Consider the following 22,247-nt stretch of genomic DNA (forward strand, 5'->3'; position numbering starts at 1 on the left):
GCAACTTTAAAATCTTGTTAGTAGGAAGATATGCGGTGTGGGAACGGCATGGAACCCCAACAAACAGCGGATTGTTTGCATCACACAGGCGAGACGCTCGCTGTCTAACCGAGACAACGTCAGTGTATACTTTTGGCAGGAAGTTAGGTATTTACTCGAACCAATGGGGAACAAACGGAGTAAATGGCAAACAAGAGAGAACAAGACTTGTCTGGTGAATAGCCTTGGTTGTTCCAAGCGGTTTTGATTCTGCTCCATTGTTTTAAATGTTCGTGAGCAGAGATGAGACCACTTGCCGCGAGCTCGAATGCCGGGTCTATAGCGACATCATGGAATACATTCTCCGGTTCCTAGAGGATACCGCTTTGACAAGGCACATTATTGATTTCACCCAGGTGACCTTATACATGTAACGTTAGGCATATCCGCGCGGACAGCCCCATAATGTGGATTCCATACAATTCCAATTGTCCGGATGGTATCTGAGCCCGACCACACTTTCTTTATTTAGGCTCCGGCGTTGTTCATGTCCCGAAAGCTAAATCCGAATAAGCTCCGAGGCCCTTGAACCCTGATCCGACTCAGCCTTACCAACCTGGGAAATGAACTCCGTACCCGACCCTACCCGACCATCTCAAGTCCGCCATATAGCGTTGACGTCAAAAGGATCGGCATCTTTAAGGCCGAGTATATGTCGAAACTTGGTTCCCATCGCTGCAAGGGAATTGTGAAGTCATGGATTCTCGGACATGACCAGGTTCGAAACCTTCTCACCCGGAATTGCAATTCTCCATGATGTAAACCCGAGAGGCTGCTATTGGTGGCCACAACTACATGACGAACAAAGATTTGAAAGGCGTTAAATCCACTCTGAGATGCGGGCACCAGCTAAGGGATCACCGAGGACAAGCACGCCAGTGCTCGGACCTAGGCCTGTCTATCGGCCAAATGCTTCGGACTTGATCAAATTAGGCCCATTGGGTCACTAAAAAAGCCGAGCACAATGTTTAAAGACTGACAGATGCAGAATTTTCAGTTTCTTGGACTCATCAGACGTCCGATACCTCAATCGGCACCCGAATTTTGCATGTACAATGACTCCCTTGGTGTACGAACAAGGCTGGTTCGCCCGAACTTTACTATCCACGACAATAAATACGTATGCGGCTGCTAAATTCCAAACTTAATTCAAAATATCCTGTCTCCGAGCAAGTTCGGCCCTCGGGCTTTCTATCAATTCAGCTACGTCTAAATACGACCCCGGGCTTGATCGTCTCGACCTTATAATTTAGTGCTTCAAGGTTGAAAATACCAGAAGCGCATCCCGAAATCTCTACCACCATGGCTTCCTATCCCGCCCAATCCTGCTGTTACCAGGGTGTCAAACATGTCGGGCAGCCGACCGGGTCCTTGTCAATGTTGCATGACTTTGAAGTCTACACCAGCCTTCCTCCAGCCGATCCAAAGGTATACGGTCTTGTAATGTGAGCCACCCCATTTTCAATTCCTTCGCATCTGAAGTATCTAACTCTCATTAGACTGACCGATATCATCGGCCACAGACTTGTCAACGCGCAACTCATCGCAGACCAATTTGCAATGAGCGGCTACGTTGTCCTAATGCCTGACCTTTTCTTCGGTGATGCCGTACCACTAGACAAGCCAGGTGCTTTCGACATGAACAAATGGCGGACGGGTGGGTATCACCCACAAGGCGTAAACCACCTACCTGAAACCGTTGACCCCGTGGTTGAGGCTTGTCTGTACGAGCTGCGGACGACATACGGCTGCAAGGTATGCAAAATCCCCACTTCCAAGCAAAGTGCCCCAATATAGATCTAATCTGACTCTAGAAAATCGGCGCAATCGGATACTGCTTTGGTGGCAAGTATGTCGTACGACACCTGCAATCTGGCAAAGCAGATGTTGGCTATACCGCTCACCCGTCGCATGTTGATGCAAGTGAGTTGAAAGCTATCGAGGGTCCATTGGCGATTGCGGCTGCGGAGACAGACAAAATTTTCCCGGCTGCAAAGCGGCATGAAACAGAAGCAATTCTGAAGGAGACAAATTTGCCTTACCAGATCAATTTGTACAGCGGCGTGAATCATGGGTTTGCGGTTCGGGGTGATCCTGCGATCCCTGATGTGGGATTTGCAAAGCGAAGTGCTTTCATACAAGCCGTTGAGTGGTTCAACGAGCATTTGCGTGTTTGAAGGATGAAATCACATTGATTAAGCTTTATTGTGAACTCTTACTTAAGAATCCATACGAATAAGTTCCCCAGATGTAGCCTCCTCAGGGTCTGCCTGTAGGTGCCTAATCCTTAACTAGCATATAGATAACACTCTCAATATGGGGCTAAGATAAATTGATTGGCACGGGGAAAGACGGGCTTCCGGGGAATCGTTATCGAGCCTAAAGGACGGAATTGACCAGTTAAAGTGAAGAAATCCCAGGTCTCCAAAATGCCAAGATTTAACCTTGTCAGGGCTGGATGAAGGCGTGATAATAATAGTGCATGAGGCGTCAGTCGGGCCGAGCTTTGATTGAATCGAAGGGGAGAAATCCAGATCAGATTATATTTTATCTTCTTCCATCAATCGCTTTCTTTGGAAGGCAAGCCGATCTGAAAGAATGGCTTTGGCCCAGCAAGAAACCAAGATGTTGTTCTCTCAATCATTGAGCTGGGGATGTTGGTCGTCCATTATCCTCTCATCGCTCATTCTTCAGCAGCTGATGCGAAGAATTCGCCATATTCGAACTTCCTCCAGAAGCACACTGAGCCTGCGTACTATTCGACATATTGTATGTTTGTCATATGAGGCAGTCAGTTTGTATCCAATCACTAACAAATTTCCAGATATTCCCAGTTGGTTTCTTGATCATCCAACTCACAGCGGTCTGGAGGGTTTGGTCTGTGCCTCGGTTTCATGAAAGGCTCTTCATTTGCGCTGCGATAATATCGCTTCTTGCATCAGCTGGGATTCTTGTCGGCGTGTTTCTCGAACCAAGATTACAGCCAACCCAAACTTTAGCCGTGTATCTCGCCCTTGCGCTAGTCCGAGACCTCGTCGCGCTCACGTCCGGAATAAGTGACCCCTATGAGGACAGTGATCACCTGGTTAAATTGAGAGCATGCTGGGAAGGTGCTTGGTTGGTCTTTCATTTGCTGAGCCATGGTCAAACTTCCGAAGAATGTCCAACTTCTGAAGAAGCAGCTGGGCTTTTCAGTAAAATCCTTTTCCTTTGGGTTTTACCTGTGCTCAAAGAAGGTTATAAAGCTACTTTGTCACTTTACAAACTGCCTGAAATCCACTCAAGTCTACGGTCCGAGGCTCTGCGGGAAAAGGTTTTGGGCGCATGGACGGCACGAGGTAAGGGACCTCGCTCTGTCCGCTTATGATACTGACGCCTTTTGAAGCCGAGCCTTCTAACAAGTTGACACTACCACTTGTGTTGATATGCTCATTCCAGAGAGCTTTTCTGTCCCCAATACTACCTCGACTTGCTCTCGTTGTATTTCGCTATCTACAACCTGTCCTCATTGGCCTTGCGATTGATTTTGTCCGAAGCGCATCATCAGATACCGGCTTATACTTAGTGCTCTATGCTGCCGTCGTTTATACGGGATTGGCATTTTCCGCTGCAATCTACCAGCATCAAATCAATCGGTTGCAAATAATGATCAGAGGAGGCCTGATTGGTCTTATTCATCATCACTCATTGAACATATCCGCAACAAGATCTGATAATTCTGAAGCTTTAGCCTTGATGGGATCTGATGTTGAAAGCATCGAGTCATCAGGAGAAATATTCCACGAGACTTGGGCCCAGCTTTTAGAGGTTATTGTGGGAACTGTGATGTTAGCCGCGCGACTGGAATGGCTTGCATTGCTGCCATTTCTAATCATTATTATGTGTTCCAGAATGAGCGCATATGTTGCTAATAATTTGGAAGGTAAACAAAAGAACTGGAATCTTGCGACACAAGCGCGTATTGCAACTGTTACGTCAGCTTTGAGTGGCATCAAGAGCCTCAAAATGCTAGGCATTGAGAATGCTATTCAGTCTCAAATTTCATACTTGCGAAGCCAAGAGTTACGCATCTCGGAGGGGATGAGGTGGATATTGATTGCCTATAACGCAAGTGCAAACGCCCTCGGTATCTTCGCTCCGGTTGTCACGTTGATATTATATGCCTTGTCTTCAAACCATGAAGAATCTATGCAGGCTACTGAAATCTTCTCATCCCTCGCTCTCCTGGCTATGGTAACACACCCAGCGAACATGGTTATGACTTTAGTCCCTCGTGCCGTTGCTGTAATGGCGAACTTTGCCCGAGTGCAGTCGTATCTCACTAAGCCATTAATTGAGGACAGCCGGCAGTGTACGAGTGAAGCCACCCGTTTTATTTCGGTGGAGAATGTGACTATCAAGCCTGCTTCGATGTCCTTTCCTATCCTAGGGAATGTCTCTTTAGAAATACGCAGTGGTGAGATCCTGCTCTGTGTTGGTGCCGTGGGAAGCGGGAAAACAACGCTGGCACTGGCCTTATTAGGAGAAGCCTCGTCTACTGGCACCATCGTGGTGCCTTCAAAGCAAATAGCATACTGCGCTCAAGAAGCTTGGCTCCCAAGTGCAACTATCTGCGATGCAATATCAGGAGAGGCTAGTGGTCTAAATCAAGAGTGGTACGACACGGTCGTCGATGCATGCGGCTTAATTCCCGACCTCGAGGCGCTTCCCCACGGTGATAAAACCATGATTGAAAACAACGGAATCAACTTATCAGGAGGCCAGAAGCAGCGCATTGTGAGTGTCTCGTCCTTCTGATCTTACCCAGTTAGATTAACTATAATATCAAGGCTCTGGCTCGAGCGGTATACTCACAACACAAAGTACTGGTTCTTGACGATCCCTTCAGTGCACTTGACCAGAATGTAAGAGGGTATGTCATACAGAAGCTGTTGGGACCAAGAGGTCTATTCAAGCAGATGAAATCAACGACCTTTTTGATAAGCAACTCTGGTGAGTGGAATATCTGGACCGAAAATACCACAAATGGTTGCTAAAGGATAAAAAAAAGCAATGCTACATCCCTTGGTGGACAAAATAGTTTCACTGCGTGATTCAATAGCCTTCTGCCAAGAGCTACTGGCTTGCAAAGAGCCAGAAACTTCATCAACTCCCTTCTCACCTAGAAAACTCGGGAAGAACCCCCTTACTAACACAAAAGTGCCAAAAGTATTAATTGAGAGGCATCAAGCCAATGATACTGCAAGCCATCTACTCCAAAGAACTGGAGATCTGGCTGTTTATGGGTTCTATCTCAGTGCGGTCGGTCCAATAAGCGCTCTTCTCATGACAGTCTGTACCGCTACATATTCGTTTGCCTTGACTTTCTCCAGTAATATTCTCAAATGGGCGGTTGAGGCACCTTCAGAAGACTTACGAATGTACATGGTCCTCTATGTTGCAGTCTCAGGCATTGCGTGGATAGCAACGAATGGAACCATGTGGTAAAATCCATCTCTATATTATTTCAACAATGCCAATAGCTAACACCATCAAGGTCTACTCATCTCAAGATTGCTATACGCTCAGGGGAAATGCTCCATGGTCAGCTGCTGGGTACAATTCTTCGGTAAGCTCTATCTCGCTGCCTATAATTAAGCCAACTAATTCGAACAAGGGCACCTCTGGCCTATTTCACCGAAACCCAAATTGGTGTGACATTGAATAGGTCAGTATGTTAGTGCTTGAAATAAGAATGTTGCCAACTCACAACAATTAGGTTCAGCCAGGATATCTCTCTTGTTGACAAGCAGCTCCCTCCGGCGCTAGCCAACCTCAGCAACCGTAAGTGTTTCTACCTTTTCCCTTTTCCAAACTTTTGTTTTGTTCTTGGCTGAATGTTTTCACTAGAGATCTTCAAGCTCTTCGCGCAAGTTGTCCTCATATTGAGCGTCCAACCTTTGATGACAGCAACAGTCCCAATATGTTTTATCTGCGTCTACTTCATCCAGCGGGTATACCTTCGAACGTCTAAACAACTTCGGTACCTCGATCTAGAGTCCAAGTCACAAGTCTACACCAATATGCTAGACACAGTATGTATACGTAAGCTGCACCGCATGATTGCCAACTAGTCTGAAATATTTCCAGGTCAATGGTGCAACCACAATTAGAGCCTTTGGCTGGCAGAAAAAGGTCGAACAAAAATTCGACGACGCGCTGAACCTTTTCCAAAAGCCTTCATATCTTCTTCTCTGTCTGCAGTGTTGGTTAAAGGTCGTCTTAGATTGCTTGATCGCATTGATCGCCATCAGCCTCATTGCACTCACACTCGGGTATAGATATACCACAACCGGTGCCGACATCGGATTAGCCCTCAACCTCATCATAATGGCAAACAGTACTCTTTTGAAGCTGGTGCAGTCATGGGCTTCCCTAGAAACCTCTTTGGGAGCTATTTCCCGGTTAAAGAGCGTACAAAAGTCTGTGTCTATTGAAGACGAAGTCTGCGTCTCGGATCCAGGTCCTCGATGGCCATTATCGGGTGATACATCGGTAGACAATGTTTCGGTCTCATATTCTTCGCCACCGGGCCTTGCTTTACAAAGTATGTCTCTTCGGATCATTGGTGGACAGAAAGTCATTATCATGGGCCGGACAGGAAGGTATGTCGCTCTTCTTTCAAGGACAGATACATAGAATATCCCAAGCGGTTTTATACTAACCATCTGATTGCATGGGTAGTGGGAAAAGCACGCTCATGCTTTCTTTACTCAAGCTTCTCGCTGTCAAGGAAGGAATGATTTCAATAGACGGTATCGACATTGCTCAAATCTCATCGAGTGCCGTGCGCCAACGCGGTATCATTGCAGTGCCACAAGATGGCTTCAATATCCCAACGGCAACACTACGATTCAACCTGGATCCTTACCATATGAGCTCAGAAAAATCAATTGTCATGGCTCTGAAGAAGACACGACTTTGGGAAAAGCTCACATCTGTTTTCTTTGAAATGCATGAAACCCCAGATGCAGGTTTGGAATCCACGAAATTACTTGACTTGCCAATGTCATTCTTTCTACCACTCTCCGCTGGTCAATTGCAGCTCTTTGCTTTATGTCGAATGCTGCTACGGGTGTGGTCAATGGCGTCGACGAAGCCTGTCATCATACTAGATGAAGCGAGCTCTTCCCTAGACCTGGAAACTGAGTTTATTCTCCATGAGATTTTAGTGGAAGATCTCTGCACCCATACAGTTGTGATTATCGCGCACCAGGTTGATGGCATAATCGGTGCAATGAGATCGGGACATGATAAAATTGTGATGATGCAAGATGGGCAAGTATTGACGGAATCTTTGATCGGGCATGTCTTGGTCGATGTGTAGTGGGAATGAACTCCGAGGTCGCTTTCTTGATGAACTAGCCCTCTCATTGGTTCATTGAACAAGGAAACACCGACGCTAAATCATCAACATATGTAGAATGCCTTAGGTATTCACCATATATTTCCTACTCTATACAATCATACGTCATGAAGCACCAAAACCAAATAAGCTATAACCAATTATAGATCCATTTTTAAATACAGCAGGGATGGAAAACTCCCCTCGAGCAATCGAATAAGTCCAGTTCGATGACTGCAGACAAAAGGAACAAGGAATGGGTGGGTTGAACAAATTAAGAAAAAACCAAAAACCCCCTTTAAACCGCAAGGAATATCCATGCAGACAGAGACAAAGGGTAACAGGAGCAGAGTGAGCGCTCTTTCTCTCATCCGCGCATACAGTCTATCAACGACCTCGAGCGCGGAAAGAAGTCGCGGAGCAGATGATAAACAACAGAAAAATTTCAGGTCGGTCCATCTCAGAAGGGCTCGACGGTATAGTAGATGGAGTAAGATAGTAACAAATTCCCAGGAGAAAGGAGAATAGGAGACAGGAAAGTGGAGATGCTCCGGGAAACAAATTTCAAGATGGACAAGAAATGGCCGGATAAGGTTGCGGATGAAAGGTAAATTGCGGATGGATATAAGGGAGTATCATAAGCGACACGAAGAAGCGAAGCGAAAAAAGCAGGACTACTGTACGCCGATAACCAGGTTTGTGCGTGTCGGTCACAGCAGAAACAGATAATACCACGCCATATTGCAGAAGAAAGATTTGGAAAAAAATGAAAAAGGGGCAAAAAAGGCAAGATCGTCTCAGTCAAGCGTTGCATCATCCTAGACTTGGTGACCAGTCTACGAGATCACACGGGCAGTTTGAGGCCGCATGAGGTCTTCACTGGCCTGCTTGGACAAAGTGCCAGTCTCAGTTTGCTGGTCATCCATGCCGTCAGTCTCGTGGGTGTGTTCGTCGTCATCCTCCACGATGCGGGTGGGGATGTCGCCGGGACCGTACTGCTGGCTGGATCGCTCAGGGAAGGTAGAGCTGCTGACCATGGACATGGAGGTGCTGGAGCGGTTGTGGACCAGGTCGGGGGTGGGAGGGATGCTGGAGTGACGGTTATCCGGGTGCAGCGAGTTGTGGTCGATGTCACTGATTTCGCTTGTGGCACGGGTGGTGCGGCCATCCTGGCTCTCGTAGTCGGAGCCGAGACGCTGTTCGCCGTTGTGGTGAGCCTTGATGGAAACGGAGTCGTCATCCTCGGCATCTTGGGCGAGGTGCAGGCCTTCGACGGCGGCGGCACACTGGTCGCTGATGCTGCGGATGATGTCTGCAATAGCATCGGTCTTGTCGCGGAGGTAACGGTCGGCGACATCTGTAATGCTCAGACGAGCAAGGGACTTATGGTCCTTGTCGAGGTTCAGCAAGTGCTGCTCCAGCTCGGGGCTCATATGATTTACCGAAGGCTTTTGACCGATCTCCCTGCTCGAAGCTTTCTTCACAACCTCCACACTCTTCTCGCTCTTGGTGTCGGATTCCTCGGGGGCATCTTCGTAACCCTGCTCGACGATCTCAGTAATTTCGGAAGCACTGCCGATGGAGCGGACAATGTGTTCCATGTGGTGGCTCTGGCCGTTGATGAGGCTGCGCAGGTGCAGAACCACGCGCTGGGCGTCGTCGCGCTGGCGGCTGAGGGTAGCGTTAGTGTGCGTGAGGCCAGAAATCTCCTTCTGGTTGCGCTTGCGCTCACGCTCCAGCTCCTCGGCAATTTCCTGTTGCAGAACCAGAGCCTCGAGCGCATCGTCACGCTGCTTCTCAGTGCCAGACAGCCGGAGAGTAAGGCGAGCGACATCGTCCTTCTGCTGGTCAATGAGACCCGTGAGGCGACGGTTCTCGCGCTTGTGGTTCTCAATCTTGACCTTGAGTTCGGAGGTCTCCTTGGTGAGTTGCTCAGCAAAGGCTTGGAACTTGAGGAACTGCTGCTTCCAGGTCTCGAGCTCCTCGACCAAGAAGTTGTTGCGCTTGGTAACCTTGCTGAGCTCGGTGTCCATGCGGCCCTTGAGGTTGATGAAGTCCTGCCAGGCCTCCATGGCATCCCGGGAGTACTGGTTGCGCTCACGAACGATCTCGTTGAGGTGACGCATCGAGACCTTGGTCATGAGGGGCTTCTTGACGGAGCCACCGAAGATGGCCTTCATACCGGTGTTGCGACCGAGCTTCTCGCAGACGTGGTCCATAACACCCATGACAGCATCCTGGTTCCACCAGTTGGGGTCCTGGACGCTCTCGACCTCGCCACGCATGACAATGATCTGACCAGCAGGGATCAGCTTACCGCCAGCGTAAGCCGAACGCAGGTGAGCAGGAACACCAGAGGGCGAGACGTCGCCGTTCAGAGACTGAGTCAACCGGGTGATGAACTTCGTACGCTGGCCTTGGTTCAGGACATTGGGCGGGCTAGAAGTCAAAACAAAGTTGCGGTCCAGGTCCACAACCAGGGCATCCGAGGGAGCATTGAACAGAGTTCGGCACTCAGCGGTGATACCCAGAATGTAAGGACCGGGCTCCTGAACAAGCTCTTTGACGTGACGAGCGTGCACCACGGGCACGTAAAGACCGCTCCACTCGTACACGCGAACGCAGTAACGGATAGTCTCGGCGGCCACGGTCAGCATGGCCGGGTAGTGGCTGACAAAGATAATACGACGAGTAGGTGACACGGCGGCCTCAATCACACCGACGATGTTGGGGATTGAAAGACAGTTAAACAGGGGCCACATGGCGAAGTTCTGGAATCCGGTTGGCGAGGATGGGAACTGGTAGCACAAGGCGTAATCTTTCATATCAATGCGAACCAAGTCGTTCAAGCGGGGAGCCGGGAAGCTGAGAATCCGAGAAACTTCCTCGGCGTGGAACAGGTTGGTAGCCTTATTCCAATGAATCCACATTCCGCGGAGGTAGTCGCCCAGCAGGTCATACAATGGATACCGGGACAGGAAACTCAAGCAGTAGGGGATCCAGTAGGTCTCATCAGGGTTGTCGTAAAAGTCGGGCTCAGTCTTCTTGCGCAATTCGCGGATGGTCTCAGCGCGCTTCTCATCAGCACGAGACCAAACGCGCAGCGCGATACCGTACAGAGTGTGAGAAGAGTCCTGTTGCAAAACGAAAGCGTGGTGGGCACAGTGAGGCTGGCTCTTGCCCGTGCAGATTTCGACATCGTGAGGGAAACAAGCCTAGATGGAATGTACTAGGTTAGTTCTCTATTCCACATTCCTCTTTAATCTTTATATCAATCCGATCGTCATAATTTGATCCAACTTACCCGCATGGCCGCGTGCAGAGCACGAGCGATCTCATTATCCTGCTCTAACCGGGGGCTACTGCCCAGAATCTCGGGGAGCCAGAATTGGCCAACAGCGCCTTTCATATGCCCAATCTTGCCCTGATCTGGAGAAGGAGCCTTGACCCATTGCGATGGTTCACGGCCGACACCGCAGACCATATAGGCGTGGGTCAGAGTTTTTGGCGTCCGCTGGGCGGGCTTCATGTTAAGAGTGGAAGGAATGGGTTGAGTGATGCGAGAATGAAGCGACGACGTGCGACTGGGGACGACCAGCGAATTTTCCCCCTCGCCGCGAGTCGAAGGCCGGTCTCGAGTGGCCGGCCGCACAAAGGAACCATGTTCTCTCAGAGATGCTCCCATGATGGCGTATATATATAGTCCTGGCCCGTTTCAAAGGGCGAGGTGCACTATCAAGTGCCGAGTATAAAGAAAGAAAAACGGGGGTGGACAAGGAAAGACCAAAGATATGGAGTCGGAAATTGATAGGTCACAAAGAGAGTGTTTTAATTCAGAGTCGGTAAGAGGCACCCCAGGCCATGTGTGAAGTTGTGTACAGAACGAAGTTCTATTTGTCCACACTTCAAAGAACCGAAGATGCCGAAGTAAGAGAAAGGGTTTAGGGGGGGGGGAAACACAGTGGAATAGGAGAAGAAGCTGAGACCGAAGCTAAAGCCAAAGGGGGTTGGTTCATCCGGAGCCAGTTACGAACCACAGGAACCACTCGCGCGCGCCGGTTGGGCTCCACTTGGTTCCGGTCCGTTAATTAAACGAGGCAAAAGCGGAGATGCTCCAAATTGAAATTGATCCTGGTCCAGGGGTTATCTTTCCAGAAATGCCGTCTCTATATGTAGACGCAGAGACTTGAAGGGATTCGCGGTATGCGCAATATGCGGTGTTATATGTACTCGGTAGAGCCCTGCGTCCAGGGGTCGACATCCAATCTTACTGGAGTTGCAATCGCAATTTACAGACGTTCAACCTCCTTTCTATGCTGAAAAGTCGCAAATACTACGCTGGATGTGATCTATGTACCCGTTCGATACATCCTGCATGCACAGCGTTTCAAACCCGTTGACCGCTGCTTTTCAAGCTTCTTTGCATCCCCAATTCCAACCCCCAGAACCTTACAAACTCGACAGATCACGGTCGATTGTCACAGGCTACTCATACTCGTTCTCTGTACTGTATTCTTGAATCTTTCCCCCTCTTGCCAAGATCGCAACCGGTAAACCTTTTTTCACTGGTGCGACCGCATTGCAACTCTGTCTTGCCTGCGAGCTGCGAGGAGAAAGAGCGGTCCGATCCACTATGACAATGGATATTCTAATCAATTTCTACACAGACCAAGTCCAAAAATACAGGAAAGACAAATAACCAAAAAAAAAACAAAAATGAAAAACTAAAATTGCCATCCAATACCAAGGAATTGAGGCCCCAGTTGCGCTCGATCATCCTCGGAATCCAAGAAATCCTGCACCTGCCCGATCGTACGGATCTTAAGATCGACAGAGATCCATGATTTGGAAACGACAAACAAAACCACGGTTCCTGGAGCCTTGGGGCCGCAAAGCTTTCCAAGGGCCCTGCAGTTGGTTGCGTCCCGCGTACCCGTCTCACGGCGACAAGCGCTGTGAGTGGTGCGTTCCCCTGGCCCCAGAACTTGGACCCACGACACCCAGCGATTCGTGTTCATTCAATCGTACCCAGCCCCTGAAAGATGAGGCCTTTCTTTACCCAGTTCTGCGTACATGCCGTACATGCCGTACATACTGCACGGCATACACCCCCCTTGACTTACGTGCAAGACTGATATCAGAAAGCTCCGACTGTGAGACAAAGGGGAACAGAAACCCGCATGGCTCAGCTGGAGTGGTTCTCCGCTCTAATTTAATTTTTTTTCGATGGACTCCACAACTTGTCATCTTGTCAAAATCTACCGAGCCGACTCAGGAAGTTCGTATGGAGATCCCATCGGGCCAATCGCCTCAATCCGTGTTGGTGGGCAACCTTGTCTGAATTGGCGTCTGTCATTCGCGTGGAGACCTTGGTACACGGCACATAGCTCTACTGTAAGGTGATCTTGAATCGGAGAAATGCAGATAGTAACCAATGGAAAGAAATCCATCAATCGAGAACAAAGAAAAGAGATTATACCGAGTCACTCATAGGGATCATGGATCTCAACCATTCTTTCGGGATTCTGGGGCCGGAGAAATTCGTAATCCACTCTCTCGTAAATCCCAAGGTTACTACTGTATGTTATGCAGGAAAGAGACTGCTAGATTCAATTAAGAAACGCCTCTGCGGTAGCCAAGTGGAAATGTACGGTAAAACGGCCATTGCCTGCGTCAGAAAGCCAGAAGGCAAAAACACTCACCCGTGGACACTGGGCCATAGAGCCTAGACTCATTCTGGTCGTAGCTTCTGCCGATCATCCACCGGTGTTTCGTCTGCGTGGGCGCGGCCCACATTCCAGCTCCCCCCAGTGTACCTGCAGGGTACGTAACCGCTACCTCGGGAGTGGCGGGAGACCCGTCGCGACGGAGGTACCGGGGACGCTGCTGTCAGGTATCTGTGGAGAATAGTGCACATGCTCGATCCGATCTGGCGAGTGCTACGGAGTACTGCAGTGTACTGTAGATAAGATTTTTATTCCGTACAACAGGATTAGTGTACTGTCAGCTTAGAATTTCGGTTGGGTCTGTGTGAAAGGTTTGCTGTGTGGGGGACCCGATTTAGTAGAGATGTACATCAATGGTCGAGGGACTATGAAGGCACTTCACACAGATCGGGACTGGGATCAAACTTGGAGGTTGGGTAGGTGCAGGCAGTGAGCGTTGTTGCTAGCAGAATTGAATTGAATATTTAGGGTATCTATTGCTACCGCATTGCAAATCCAGCCAGAAAACATTGGAACATTTCATGCAAGGCCCCTCTAATACTCCGTACTGTACATGGTATTCTCATTCTCATCGGAAGATGTAGATCATGCCCGCCCGGTCAACACTGACAATCATGCCATACGGTTGTCGCAACACAGCAACGTCTTGGATGATATCCAAATGACTCTTAAGAAGCATCTGCTGCTGGAGACTAATCACTGTGCTGCGGGGAGGCCGTGAGCTTGCCTTCCGCGACCCTCCCGCGGTCTGTCCGCTGCCAGGTGCATTGGGCAGGTGCTCGGTTGTCACCACAAGGTTCGGTCCAGGCTGAGATAGTTCGTAACGCGGCTTGCCAGCGTTAGTACCCTCCGACACGGCATCCATCCCACTAACAATCATCGACAGCTCCGGGCGGGCAAGATCCCAGAACCGGATTTTTCGGTCGCACCCCGCAGACACGATGAACCCGCACCGGCTACTAGACGCTTTGTCGTCATCAGGGGCATTGAGACCCACTGTAAATGCCCACGTCCCAAGTCGATCTCCGGAGGGGTGGTTGGGTGGTGACCCAGAGCCGTTTTCTCCGGTGCTTGGTGGCATGCCCGTCGCCGCAGGGCTGGCGGTAGCAAAGCGACTGAGCATACCCTCCGGTCGGTCTTCATCTACGGGCCATGCTTCAAAGTCTTTCGCCAGGATTCGGTGGCCACGGGTGTTGGTGGGACGGGAGACACGATGCGTTCCATTGGAATTGTTCTCGTGCGTGTCCAGTGGCGTCGCCTGGTAGACCTCGCGGCACCTAAATCGCTCAATATCCCATACTGTAATTTCATTGCCGTGGCTGCCGCTGCTAGATACGCAAACCCAGCGCTCACGTGGTTTTGTAGGGTGTAGTTGGATTCGCTGGACTGATCCCCAGCCGGGAAGACCCCACGCCTTGAGTCGCACTCGGAACCGAAGGTCCCACAGATCCAAGATACCATGCGTCGTGCCGACAAGAAGCCAAGTGTGTCGACGATCACAGCAAAAGGTGGTTGGAGTTCCGTGATGCACGGGATTCTCCAGGGTGTAAACCGGTAGCATGGTCTTCATGTCTAACGCGAGAATGCGGCAGGCGTTGGTGGCAACGAGAAGAGTTGAATGGCCTTCGTCCCGGAAGTGTTCCATCCAGACAGCATACTCGGGGGATCCATTCTCCATGACAGGTAATTGGTATTCGCGAACCAGTTGAAGCTTCCCGTAGCGTACGGTCTCGTTGGCTCTATGATAGTCGACCCGAACAGCATGGATACTACCATCTGTCGCGCCGCTCACGAAGGTGTACGTATTTTCAACGAAAGTCAAAGCCTGGACCCGTGCTCCGGGCGCATGGCGATGGGTCTGGCGGGAGCGAGGTGTCAAGTTTCTTTCCAAGCGCGTCGTATCCCAGATTTTGACCGTGCTGTCATCGGACGCAGTGACAAAGAAAGAATGATCCGGTGGCACCGCAATGCGATTCACGGGCCCGCTGTGCTCGCCAAAGGTCGCCACCAAGTTCCCCTCGGGCCGCCATATCTTATTAGGATCGTGCGAGTTGGCTTTGCGGATTGGTTGTCGTAGATCCAATTCTTTGACGTATGGACCCAGGTCGAACAAATCAGTTGGGTAGTTGTCAGCAAAAACATTGTCCAGTAGTCGCAAAACGGTCGGGTCATCGCCTTCATATGAGTGATTGGCACGATACCGCCGTGCTGCTGCCTGGACTGGCATGCGTTCAATGGCCTGGTGGAGACCTGATGGCTGGGGAGTTCCGCCTCTTTGAACGGGGGCATCCACCTTTCCAAACGCATTGGCAGAATTTGTGCTTGTTTCCGCATATGCCTTTGCGGTCTCATTGCGCCCGAGAAGATTTATTGCGCTAGATTTCTTTTGAACTCTCTCGCTTCTAAGCGACATGTTGTCCGCATTTGTGGGCGTTGTTGAGGTGCTCTCTTGCCCAGAACTCAGTCGGCGAGCAGGAGTAGGCATATCTAAATTTGGCGAAGGCGACGGTCGAGTTCCAGGACCACCAGCAGGGGATGAAGCCGCAGGAGAAGATGGAGAGGAGCCCACTGCCATGTCTCCCTGTCGACTCGGGCGGATGTCTATCCCCTTATGGAGCTGGCTCCGTGATCGATTATGCTTGTGCCCGGAATGAGGTGCCCGCTCAATAGTCGTGGAGGCATCGAGCAGCGCATCAGCGATAGTTCGCGGCCTCGATTCTTCAGGCCTTGGACTTTCAGTTCGATCCCGGGACGTACTTTGTGGCTTGTCGTTGAGGTTCTTATCAAAGAAAACCGTTTGAGGTGTGAGACCATGGTGAGCTAGGCTAATTATATCGTTCCACGGCGGCGTGGAATGGGAATCGATGTCCCTTACTTGCCTTAGTGAGACCCTCCAAATATAATCCTTGAGTGCAATGAGCTTGAAATCATCCTCCGGGGTCATTCCAAGATTTCGCAGCCTGGCAAGCCACTGTTCATCTTCATCGTTCTTCGAATGTGCACTTAAAGAAAAGGAACGCCCAGCTCGGAATCCGTGTGCTCCAGGCTCGGAAAGACTGAATGCACCATCACGGCTCGCTGATTTCCAGAAGACCCCTTTATCCGATTTTGAGGCCCAGAGAAATGCCATCTCGTACACGCTCCTCAACATTGGGCGCTTAAGAGCATCGAGTATTTCAAGCTCGGAAAAGCCAACGATCTTGACCTTAAGGAAAGGACGAATGAGGGGAGTCAGAATGGAGTATATGTCAGCCACGGCCAGGAACTTGGTTGATTTTACGACCAGGTTCACCGCAGCCTCTCTGATCCAGATGTTCGGGTGAACTAAGAATCCAAGGGTAATATGGAGCAAATCCCATGTTGTTGATCGCTGGAATAACCCTAGGTCGGCCATAGCTGCTAGGCATCGAATTACCTTTTCCACCACAAATTCCTCAGGCTCAGTCATGGATTGGATCATCAGCGGCAGAATGTACTGCTCTAAACTGGTGCTTCCCACGTATGCAGCCACACCAACGACAGCCTCAAAAAAGGCGCATTTTAGAATCCAGTCCCGGTCGTTGAGGTAGGTGTTGAGATGACTGAGGATTACCTCATTTGCTTTTAAATTACCAAAGAAGACGCAAAGTCTGGACACAGATCCCAAGAATGCTCGACGGACCGTGGCATCGGTATCGGTCAAGAGCGCCTTTGTGTGAGCCTCAAAATACTCCAGAAGATCAATTCGAGCCACATCATAAAGGTTATGGTATGTAGCATCTTCAGTCCATCGCGGTTCGAAGCCGACAGGAATCAGAGCGGTTAAACGAGTATCAGAGCGCAGCGCCTGGATCATGTCCAGGAATCTTAATGATGACTGCGCCAAGGATGCGATGCACGAGGCATATGCAGCACGAACCATAGCACTCGGATTGCTCTTGTGAGAGATGACGAAATGCTGAAGCCGCGGGAAAATGTACTCGGGGAAGAGATATGCGTTTACTGGAGATACTACCTGCACCATCTCCAATAATTGTGTTAAAGTGCGGATGGCCGCAACCTTCACAGTGTCTGTTCGGTCGGCCAAGAGAATCATAATGTATGGCAGGACACGGTCGAGCTTGGCCTCGTCAGACAATCTTTCTGCAAATGCTAGAAGAATATCACAAGCTTTAATGCGAGCTGAAGCTTTAGATGTAGTCCGAAGATTTGAAGCAACAAGTGTCAGAAAAATCAAGACACCCTCATCCGGCTGTGTCCCAGTTGTTTGATTGTTCCCACCCTCCGGCAGATCAAGCTTTACAGGAAGTATGTCACCCGTGAGTCGTGAACCGCCGAGGCTAGGTATATCTTGAGGCCCTCGGGATGAAGAACCAAGGAAGTAAGAGATCTTGTCAAAGTCTAGACAGACTCGCTCTATCCTATCGTCGGTCTCGCCTCTGTTGGCAGACTCCGCATCCACCTTCGTTCTGCCAGAAGATGGATCCGTCATGAGTGACATGTATTGATGGAGAAAACTGTAAAAATACTCCGGGAAGGCTTTGTTCTTCCAGAAATTCAGGTACTCGTCTGCAGAATACCGAGACTCGGGTTCCAGTTGAATCATATGCAAAATTAGTTCACGAATTTCAGGATCCTCGATTTTCGTGAGCGGGCCGTGCTCTGGACTATATTCGCCTTTTCGATATTTGTAGATTTGACTGAGGGTAAAAATTGGCGACTCGAGAAAAAGCTCAGCAATGACGCAGCCAGCACTGAAGATATCCATAGCCCAATTGACGTGACGATTGCCCGGCTCTTCGCCAGCGACCAAGAATCTTTCTGGCGCGAGGTAACAGGTTCGTCTTCCTGAAATGTCGAAGTAAAACGAAAAGTCTGCCGGGTTATCCTCGGGCAGGAAAGTAGGCTTGAACGAAGAAGAGAAATCAGACAGGTATAACCAGTTCCATGACGTGACTAGAATGTTTTCCGTTTTGATGTCGCCATGGAAAACATCCATGGAGTGACAGTCCCGTAGAGCGCCCAAGAGCTGAAAGGCAATCCATTTCTTCTCGATGTCCTCGAGGAATGGACGGGTGCTATATAAAAGTCAATATGGGTACCTCTACATCAAATGTACCAAAACTGATTAGACATACCTCATTCGATCATACAGGGAGCTATGAATGTACTGACGGACTAGATATCCACTGGTGCTGGTTTCCAGAATTCTTTCATAGCTCAATGCGTTAGGCACATCAGATAAGAGCTTACGTTCCCCTGTATAAACAAGATCAGCTCGGGTCCAACACCTTATCAAGCAGTGCATGCGTACGAATGATTGCCTTGACATAAGACTCTAGCTTCATCGTCGGATAAGGCTTCATGATCACCTTCACAAAGACCAGGCCGTTTTGTTGCCTAGCACGGATGCTCTTCATGAATCTGCCCCCACCCATTGACTTCTCATACACCAGATCCGAGAGCTCGGGGACATCTATCCCTGCTGACCCTGCAGACAGGGTTGTGAGGGAGTAGCCTTGTCCCATGGTGTATCATGTATTTCATCTCTCTCTTTCCTTCTTTTGAAGTTGGAGAATGGGGAAATAGAAAGCACGCGATAACGCGAGTGAGGTCACTTGACACCGCCCCACGTGATGGTGATAGGAAGGCGGTGAGGCACTGCCAGCACACTGTTAGAGCTGAAAGCCGTCATTTCAACCACAATTATTTCAATCTTTAGATATTCCCGAGTCTGGTCGGCTGTTGTGATCTGAGTCATTTTTATTTTTCATTTGCTCGAGCCCTCGTGATGCGTGGTTGTAGGTAGTTCAACCTGGTTTCCAGGACACGACGAGCCAGGAGTAAACAACATCCAAGGGGAATTGACCCTTGATAACAAATATTTCGGCAGCGTGAAGGCGCTCGAAATTTGAAGGTAATTCCCATTCATTTTAAGGCTCAATTTGGTGCGTTCTTGTGCTCCATGGCGTTTTCCTTTAGATTCAATCTGACATGGTCCCGCCCACAGCCAAAATACGTTGCTGGCATTCCGATCTCCATATTGAGCTCTCGGCATCCAGCATGGATTCTTCAATAACTATGGATGATTATGGGATCCCCGTCATCGAAACCGATGAATCGCTTTTTTCCATAATTCCAAAACTCTCTCAGTAAGCGCAGATTTGCTTTTGTTCCATAATTTCGAGGCAGTACTAACTACCACGTAGATTTATCACCAATGCAGTTGGTGAAATTGCATTCTCCTTTGAGGCCATGAGCCATGAATCTCGAGGCCACCGTCTTCGTGAACTTGTGCACGCCTTGGCCGAGGACAGTCACAATCCCTTCATTATTGTAGCCCTGATGATCCTCAAGTGGGAATTTTCAAGTGCCGAGGACGACGACTGGGGATTGAATGAGAGTCGAGGGGTAGCCTGCGAGTTTGTTGCATGGCAATTCCTATGTCATCTAAACCAGATCGAGGCCATTGATTTCCTATTGGAGGAGCTTCCGATTCCCCGTCGCAACTCAACAAACCTCACCGAGGTTGAAAGGGGTGATCCTGGGTTTGAACTTGCCCCCGAAACAGAAGCAACGCCGCTTCTGTTCCGCTCGCCAACCCCTCTCAATCTTCTTGGTTTTGGTAAAAGGAGCGCAGCGGCTCAAAAGAATCAGGATTACTCGGAGCTATATGGCTCCGACCACGAGAGCGAGGATAACTCGCGGTACTTCCAATTCTTTGGGCTAAATGCACTGGAGATTGCGGCTGTTGCCCAAGCCAAAAAGTTCCTCAGTCAGCGCGTGGTTCAGCGAATGGTGAACGACATCTGGAATGGAGAGATTGTTTTCTGGGACTCGCTCACCGTCCATTCGACCAAGAAGCCCCAAATATTCAATTCGAGGTGAGAACCAGTTCTTCCGTCATCGGCATAAATTATCTAACAGGTCTAATTCAGGACTTCAGATCCATACTCGCGCATGCGAGTCCCTGTATATCGAAAGATGTTTGAGGCAGTTTTCTTTCTTTCCCTGTTGTTTTTGTACTATACAGTACTCGTGGAAAGGTCGCCAACATCAATTGGTCGCTTTGAAATTTTGATGGACATTTGGATTGTCGCTTTTGCCTACGATGAGCTTAGTGGCATTGTCGATGCCGGAGTGCTTTTCTATCAAATGGACTTCTGGAGTTTGTGGAACCTCGCCATCATAGGAGTCGGATTTGCATTTATTATCACTAGTAAGACCCACACTCCCACATTTTACACACAGAGAGACACTACTTGATTTTCGTGGGCTGATGAACACGTCACAGGAGGCATCGGCCTGTTTAAAAAGGATGACTACATTCTCAACTTGTCATTCGATATTCTCTCCTTAGAGGCACTGTTTCTTGTCCCAAGGTATGATTATCGGTATTTCATTGATTTCAGAGATTTCCAGCTCTGACGCCACGAATTTGCAGAATATGCTCGCTTGTGAGCTTGAATGCATATTTCGGAAGTTTGGTAGGTCAAACGTGCCCCGCAGCTACGAGTAATTTTCTGACTGTAGAACGAACAGATCCCTGTGATGAAAGAGATGGTAATATTTCAACATGAATCGTCGCTCAGACGCCTGACGCTGATTCATCCTAGACGAAAGCATTTTTGAGGTTTTTACCTGTGGTGCTTGTCATTTACACGGGTATGGGTGACTCGATTATACGTCTATGAACATGACTGACTGGAAGGGGTAAAAAAGCATTTCTCACGACCTTTTCGCTTCTTGCTCGTGATCGATTTTTCGTCGGCGAGATGTCGTTCTTGCTGTTAAAAGTGTTCTTTGGGTGAGTCTGCGAGGACCTTCTTAAACATCGCTTATTGTAGCTAACTTTGAACTAGGTCTGGGACGCTTGGATTTGTGAGTTGTTAAATTTCATGATCTATGACAGTATCCTGTATTTGCTGACGATGAATCGTCTGGACTATAGGATAACGCACTAAAGGTTAGCTCCCTAGTACTCAAGTTAAGTATTCAGCTTTGGTTTACTAACATGACAAATTTTAGATTTCGCCGATCTTCGGCTATGGCTTGATGTGAGCTCTTTTTGATTAGTATTTGGTTACGGTGACTGACATCAAGTATAGGTTGATTTTCGTCCCCTTGAGTAACTTTTTGCTCCTTGCATGCCTTATCAGTTTGATGGGTATGAGTCTAGAGGGAGTAGGTTTATCAGGACTTCTATATCAACACAACAGCTAATCATTTTTCCAGGTAATGGCTCATGCCCGCGAGGAGTATCTCTTCCAGTGAGTGTATCAAATCCACAGGCAGACCCATTTTCTGTTTTGCTAAATATCCCAGGCTATCTATCTACGTCCTAGAAAGTAGCAATTCCCGACGCCTGACATATTTCCTGCCACCACTGGTTCGTCGCTATCTTGAGCTACGGTCTGATCTAGAAAATCACAAAACTAACATAGATAGAACCTAATTCCACTGCTATGCATCCGCCCTTTACGACTATTTCTATCCGCGGGGACAGTCCGCCGAGTACGCATCGTCTTACTTCGAGCAACGCATCTTCCGTTTGTCACGATGATCTGGTTTTATGAGTCAATTCGTCAAAGTTCAGGCAAATCATCCTCCCGGTCCTCGAGACCATTAGGAGGGCGACCACCTAGTACCGCTACGAGCGAGCCTAGTGTATCCAGATTTCAGGCCCCATTACATCCTTCCGTGGTCGAAGTCAACCGTCTAAGGCTTGGTCATGAGCGACTGAATGTTGACTCGCAGGGTGCAAGTGAATCTAACCTAGCGCGACCTGGACAGACACAGCTCGCGGATGTGGTGGACGCTGTGGAACGACTTCGGGTACAGGTTGAGCGTGTGAGTATGACGCTTGCGGCGCAGCAACGAGACAACTAGATTTATTCCTCTTTTTTTCCAATCATGGTCTAGATTTTGTCACGATCTACATACTTTCGGAAAAACTATTCATCGAGACAACATTCATCAAGTAAACAATCACCCTCCACGGCTCAGTCTTAAGAAAACAATAGATGAATCCTGTTACTTTCGTGCTACAACGTTATTGAAAAGGCGGGCTGTTAAATCTCGTTTGTTTCCTATGTCCTAAGAATAAAGACAACCATACT

At 49.0% G+C, this 22,247-nt stretch overlaps 6 protein-coding genes across 6 annotated transcripts; 4 read left to right on the forward strand and 2 right to left on the reverse strand.

Annotated features, from left to right (window-relative positions):
* Positions 1 to 1,341: 1,341 nt before the first annotated feature.
* Positions 1,342 to 2,216, forward strand: N7484_000998 (uncharacterized protein; the record flags this gene model as incomplete). The annotated part of the gene is made up of 3 exons (XM_057111418.1): positions 1,342 to 1,484; positions 1,539 to 1,794; positions 1,854 to 2,216. 3 exons carry the CDS (start codon positions 1,342 to 1,344, stop codon positions 2,214 to 2,216), a joined length of 762 nt encoding a protein of 253 aa, XP_056976155.1.
* Positions 2,217 to 2,637: 421 nt separating this feature from the next.
* On the forward strand, positions 2,638 to 3,406 carry N7484_000999 (ATP-binding cassette transporter; the record flags this gene model as incomplete). The annotated part of the gene is made up of 2 exons (XM_057111419.1): positions 2,638 to 2,808; positions 2,864 to 3,406. The coding sequence occupies 2 exons, from the start codon at positions 2,638 to 2,640 to the stop codon at positions 3,404 to 3,406; spliced, it is 714 nt and encodes a 237-aa protein (XP_056976156.1).
* A 638-nt stretch (positions 3,407 to 4,044) lies between these two features.
* Positions 4,045 to 7,405, forward strand: N7484_001000 (ATP-binding cassette transporter; the record flags this gene model as incomplete). The annotated part of the gene is made up of 9 exons (XM_057111420.1): positions 4,045 to 4,815; positions 4,869 to 4,951; positions 5,412 to 5,522; positions 5,576 to 5,647; positions 5,696 to 5,746; positions 5,798 to 5,862; positions 5,929 to 6,113; positions 6,169 to 6,683; positions 6,763 to 7,405. 9 exons carry the CDS (start codon positions 4,045 to 4,047, stop codon positions 7,403 to 7,405), a joined length of 2,496 nt encoding a protein of 831 aa, XP_056976157.1.
* Positions 7,406 to 8,259: 854 nt separating this feature from the next.
* Positions 8,260 to 11,108, reverse strand: N7484_001001 (DENN (AEX-3) domain protein; the record flags this gene model as incomplete). The annotated part of the gene is made up of 2 exons (XM_057111421.1): positions 8,260 to 10,638; positions 10,728 to 11,108. The coding sequence occupies 2 exons, from the start codon at positions 11,106 to 11,108 to the stop codon at positions 8,260 to 8,262; spliced, it is 2,760 nt and encodes a 919-aa protein (XP_056976158.1).
* Positions 11,109 to 13,717: 2,609 nt separating this feature from the next.
* N7484_001002 (ubiquitin-binding serine/threonine protein kinase VPS15) lies at positions 13,718 to 18,656 on the reverse strand (the record flags this gene model as incomplete). The annotated part of the gene is made up of 3 exons (XM_057111422.1): positions 13,718 to 18,206; positions 18,267 to 18,387; positions 18,443 to 18,656. 3 exons carry the CDS (start codon positions 18,654 to 18,656, stop codon positions 13,718 to 13,720), a joined length of 4,824 nt encoding a protein of 1,607 aa, XP_056976159.1.
* Positions 18,657 to 19,191: 535 nt separating this feature from the next.
* On the forward strand, positions 19,192 to 22,017 carry N7484_001003 (uncharacterized protein; the record flags this gene model as incomplete). The annotated part of the gene is made up of 15 exons (XM_057111423.1): positions 19,192 to 19,280; positions 19,338 to 20,012; positions 20,067 to 20,347; positions 20,423 to 20,510; positions 20,573 to 20,615; positions 20,662 to 20,691; positions 20,745 to 20,793; positions 20,851 to 20,935; positions 20,991 to 21,009; positions 21,080 to 21,094; positions 21,157 to 21,185; positions 21,237 to 21,312; positions 21,364 to 21,398; positions 21,454 to 21,517; positions 21,577 to 22,017. The coding sequence occupies 15 exons, from the start codon at positions 19,192 to 19,194 to the stop codon at positions 22,015 to 22,017; spliced, it is 2,019 nt and encodes a 672-aa protein (XP_056976160.1).
* Positions 22,018 to 22,247: the final 230 nt, after the last annotated feature.

The sequence above is a fragment of the Penicillium longicatenatum genome (assembly GCF_028827895.1).
Source record: "Penicillium longicatenatum strain IBT 33135 chromosome Unknown contig_1_segment0_segment0, whole genome shotgun sequence".
NCBI classification, from domain to species: domain Eukaryota; kingdom Fungi; phylum Ascomycota; class Eurotiomycetes; order Eurotiales; family Aspergillaceae; genus Penicillium; species Penicillium longicatenatum.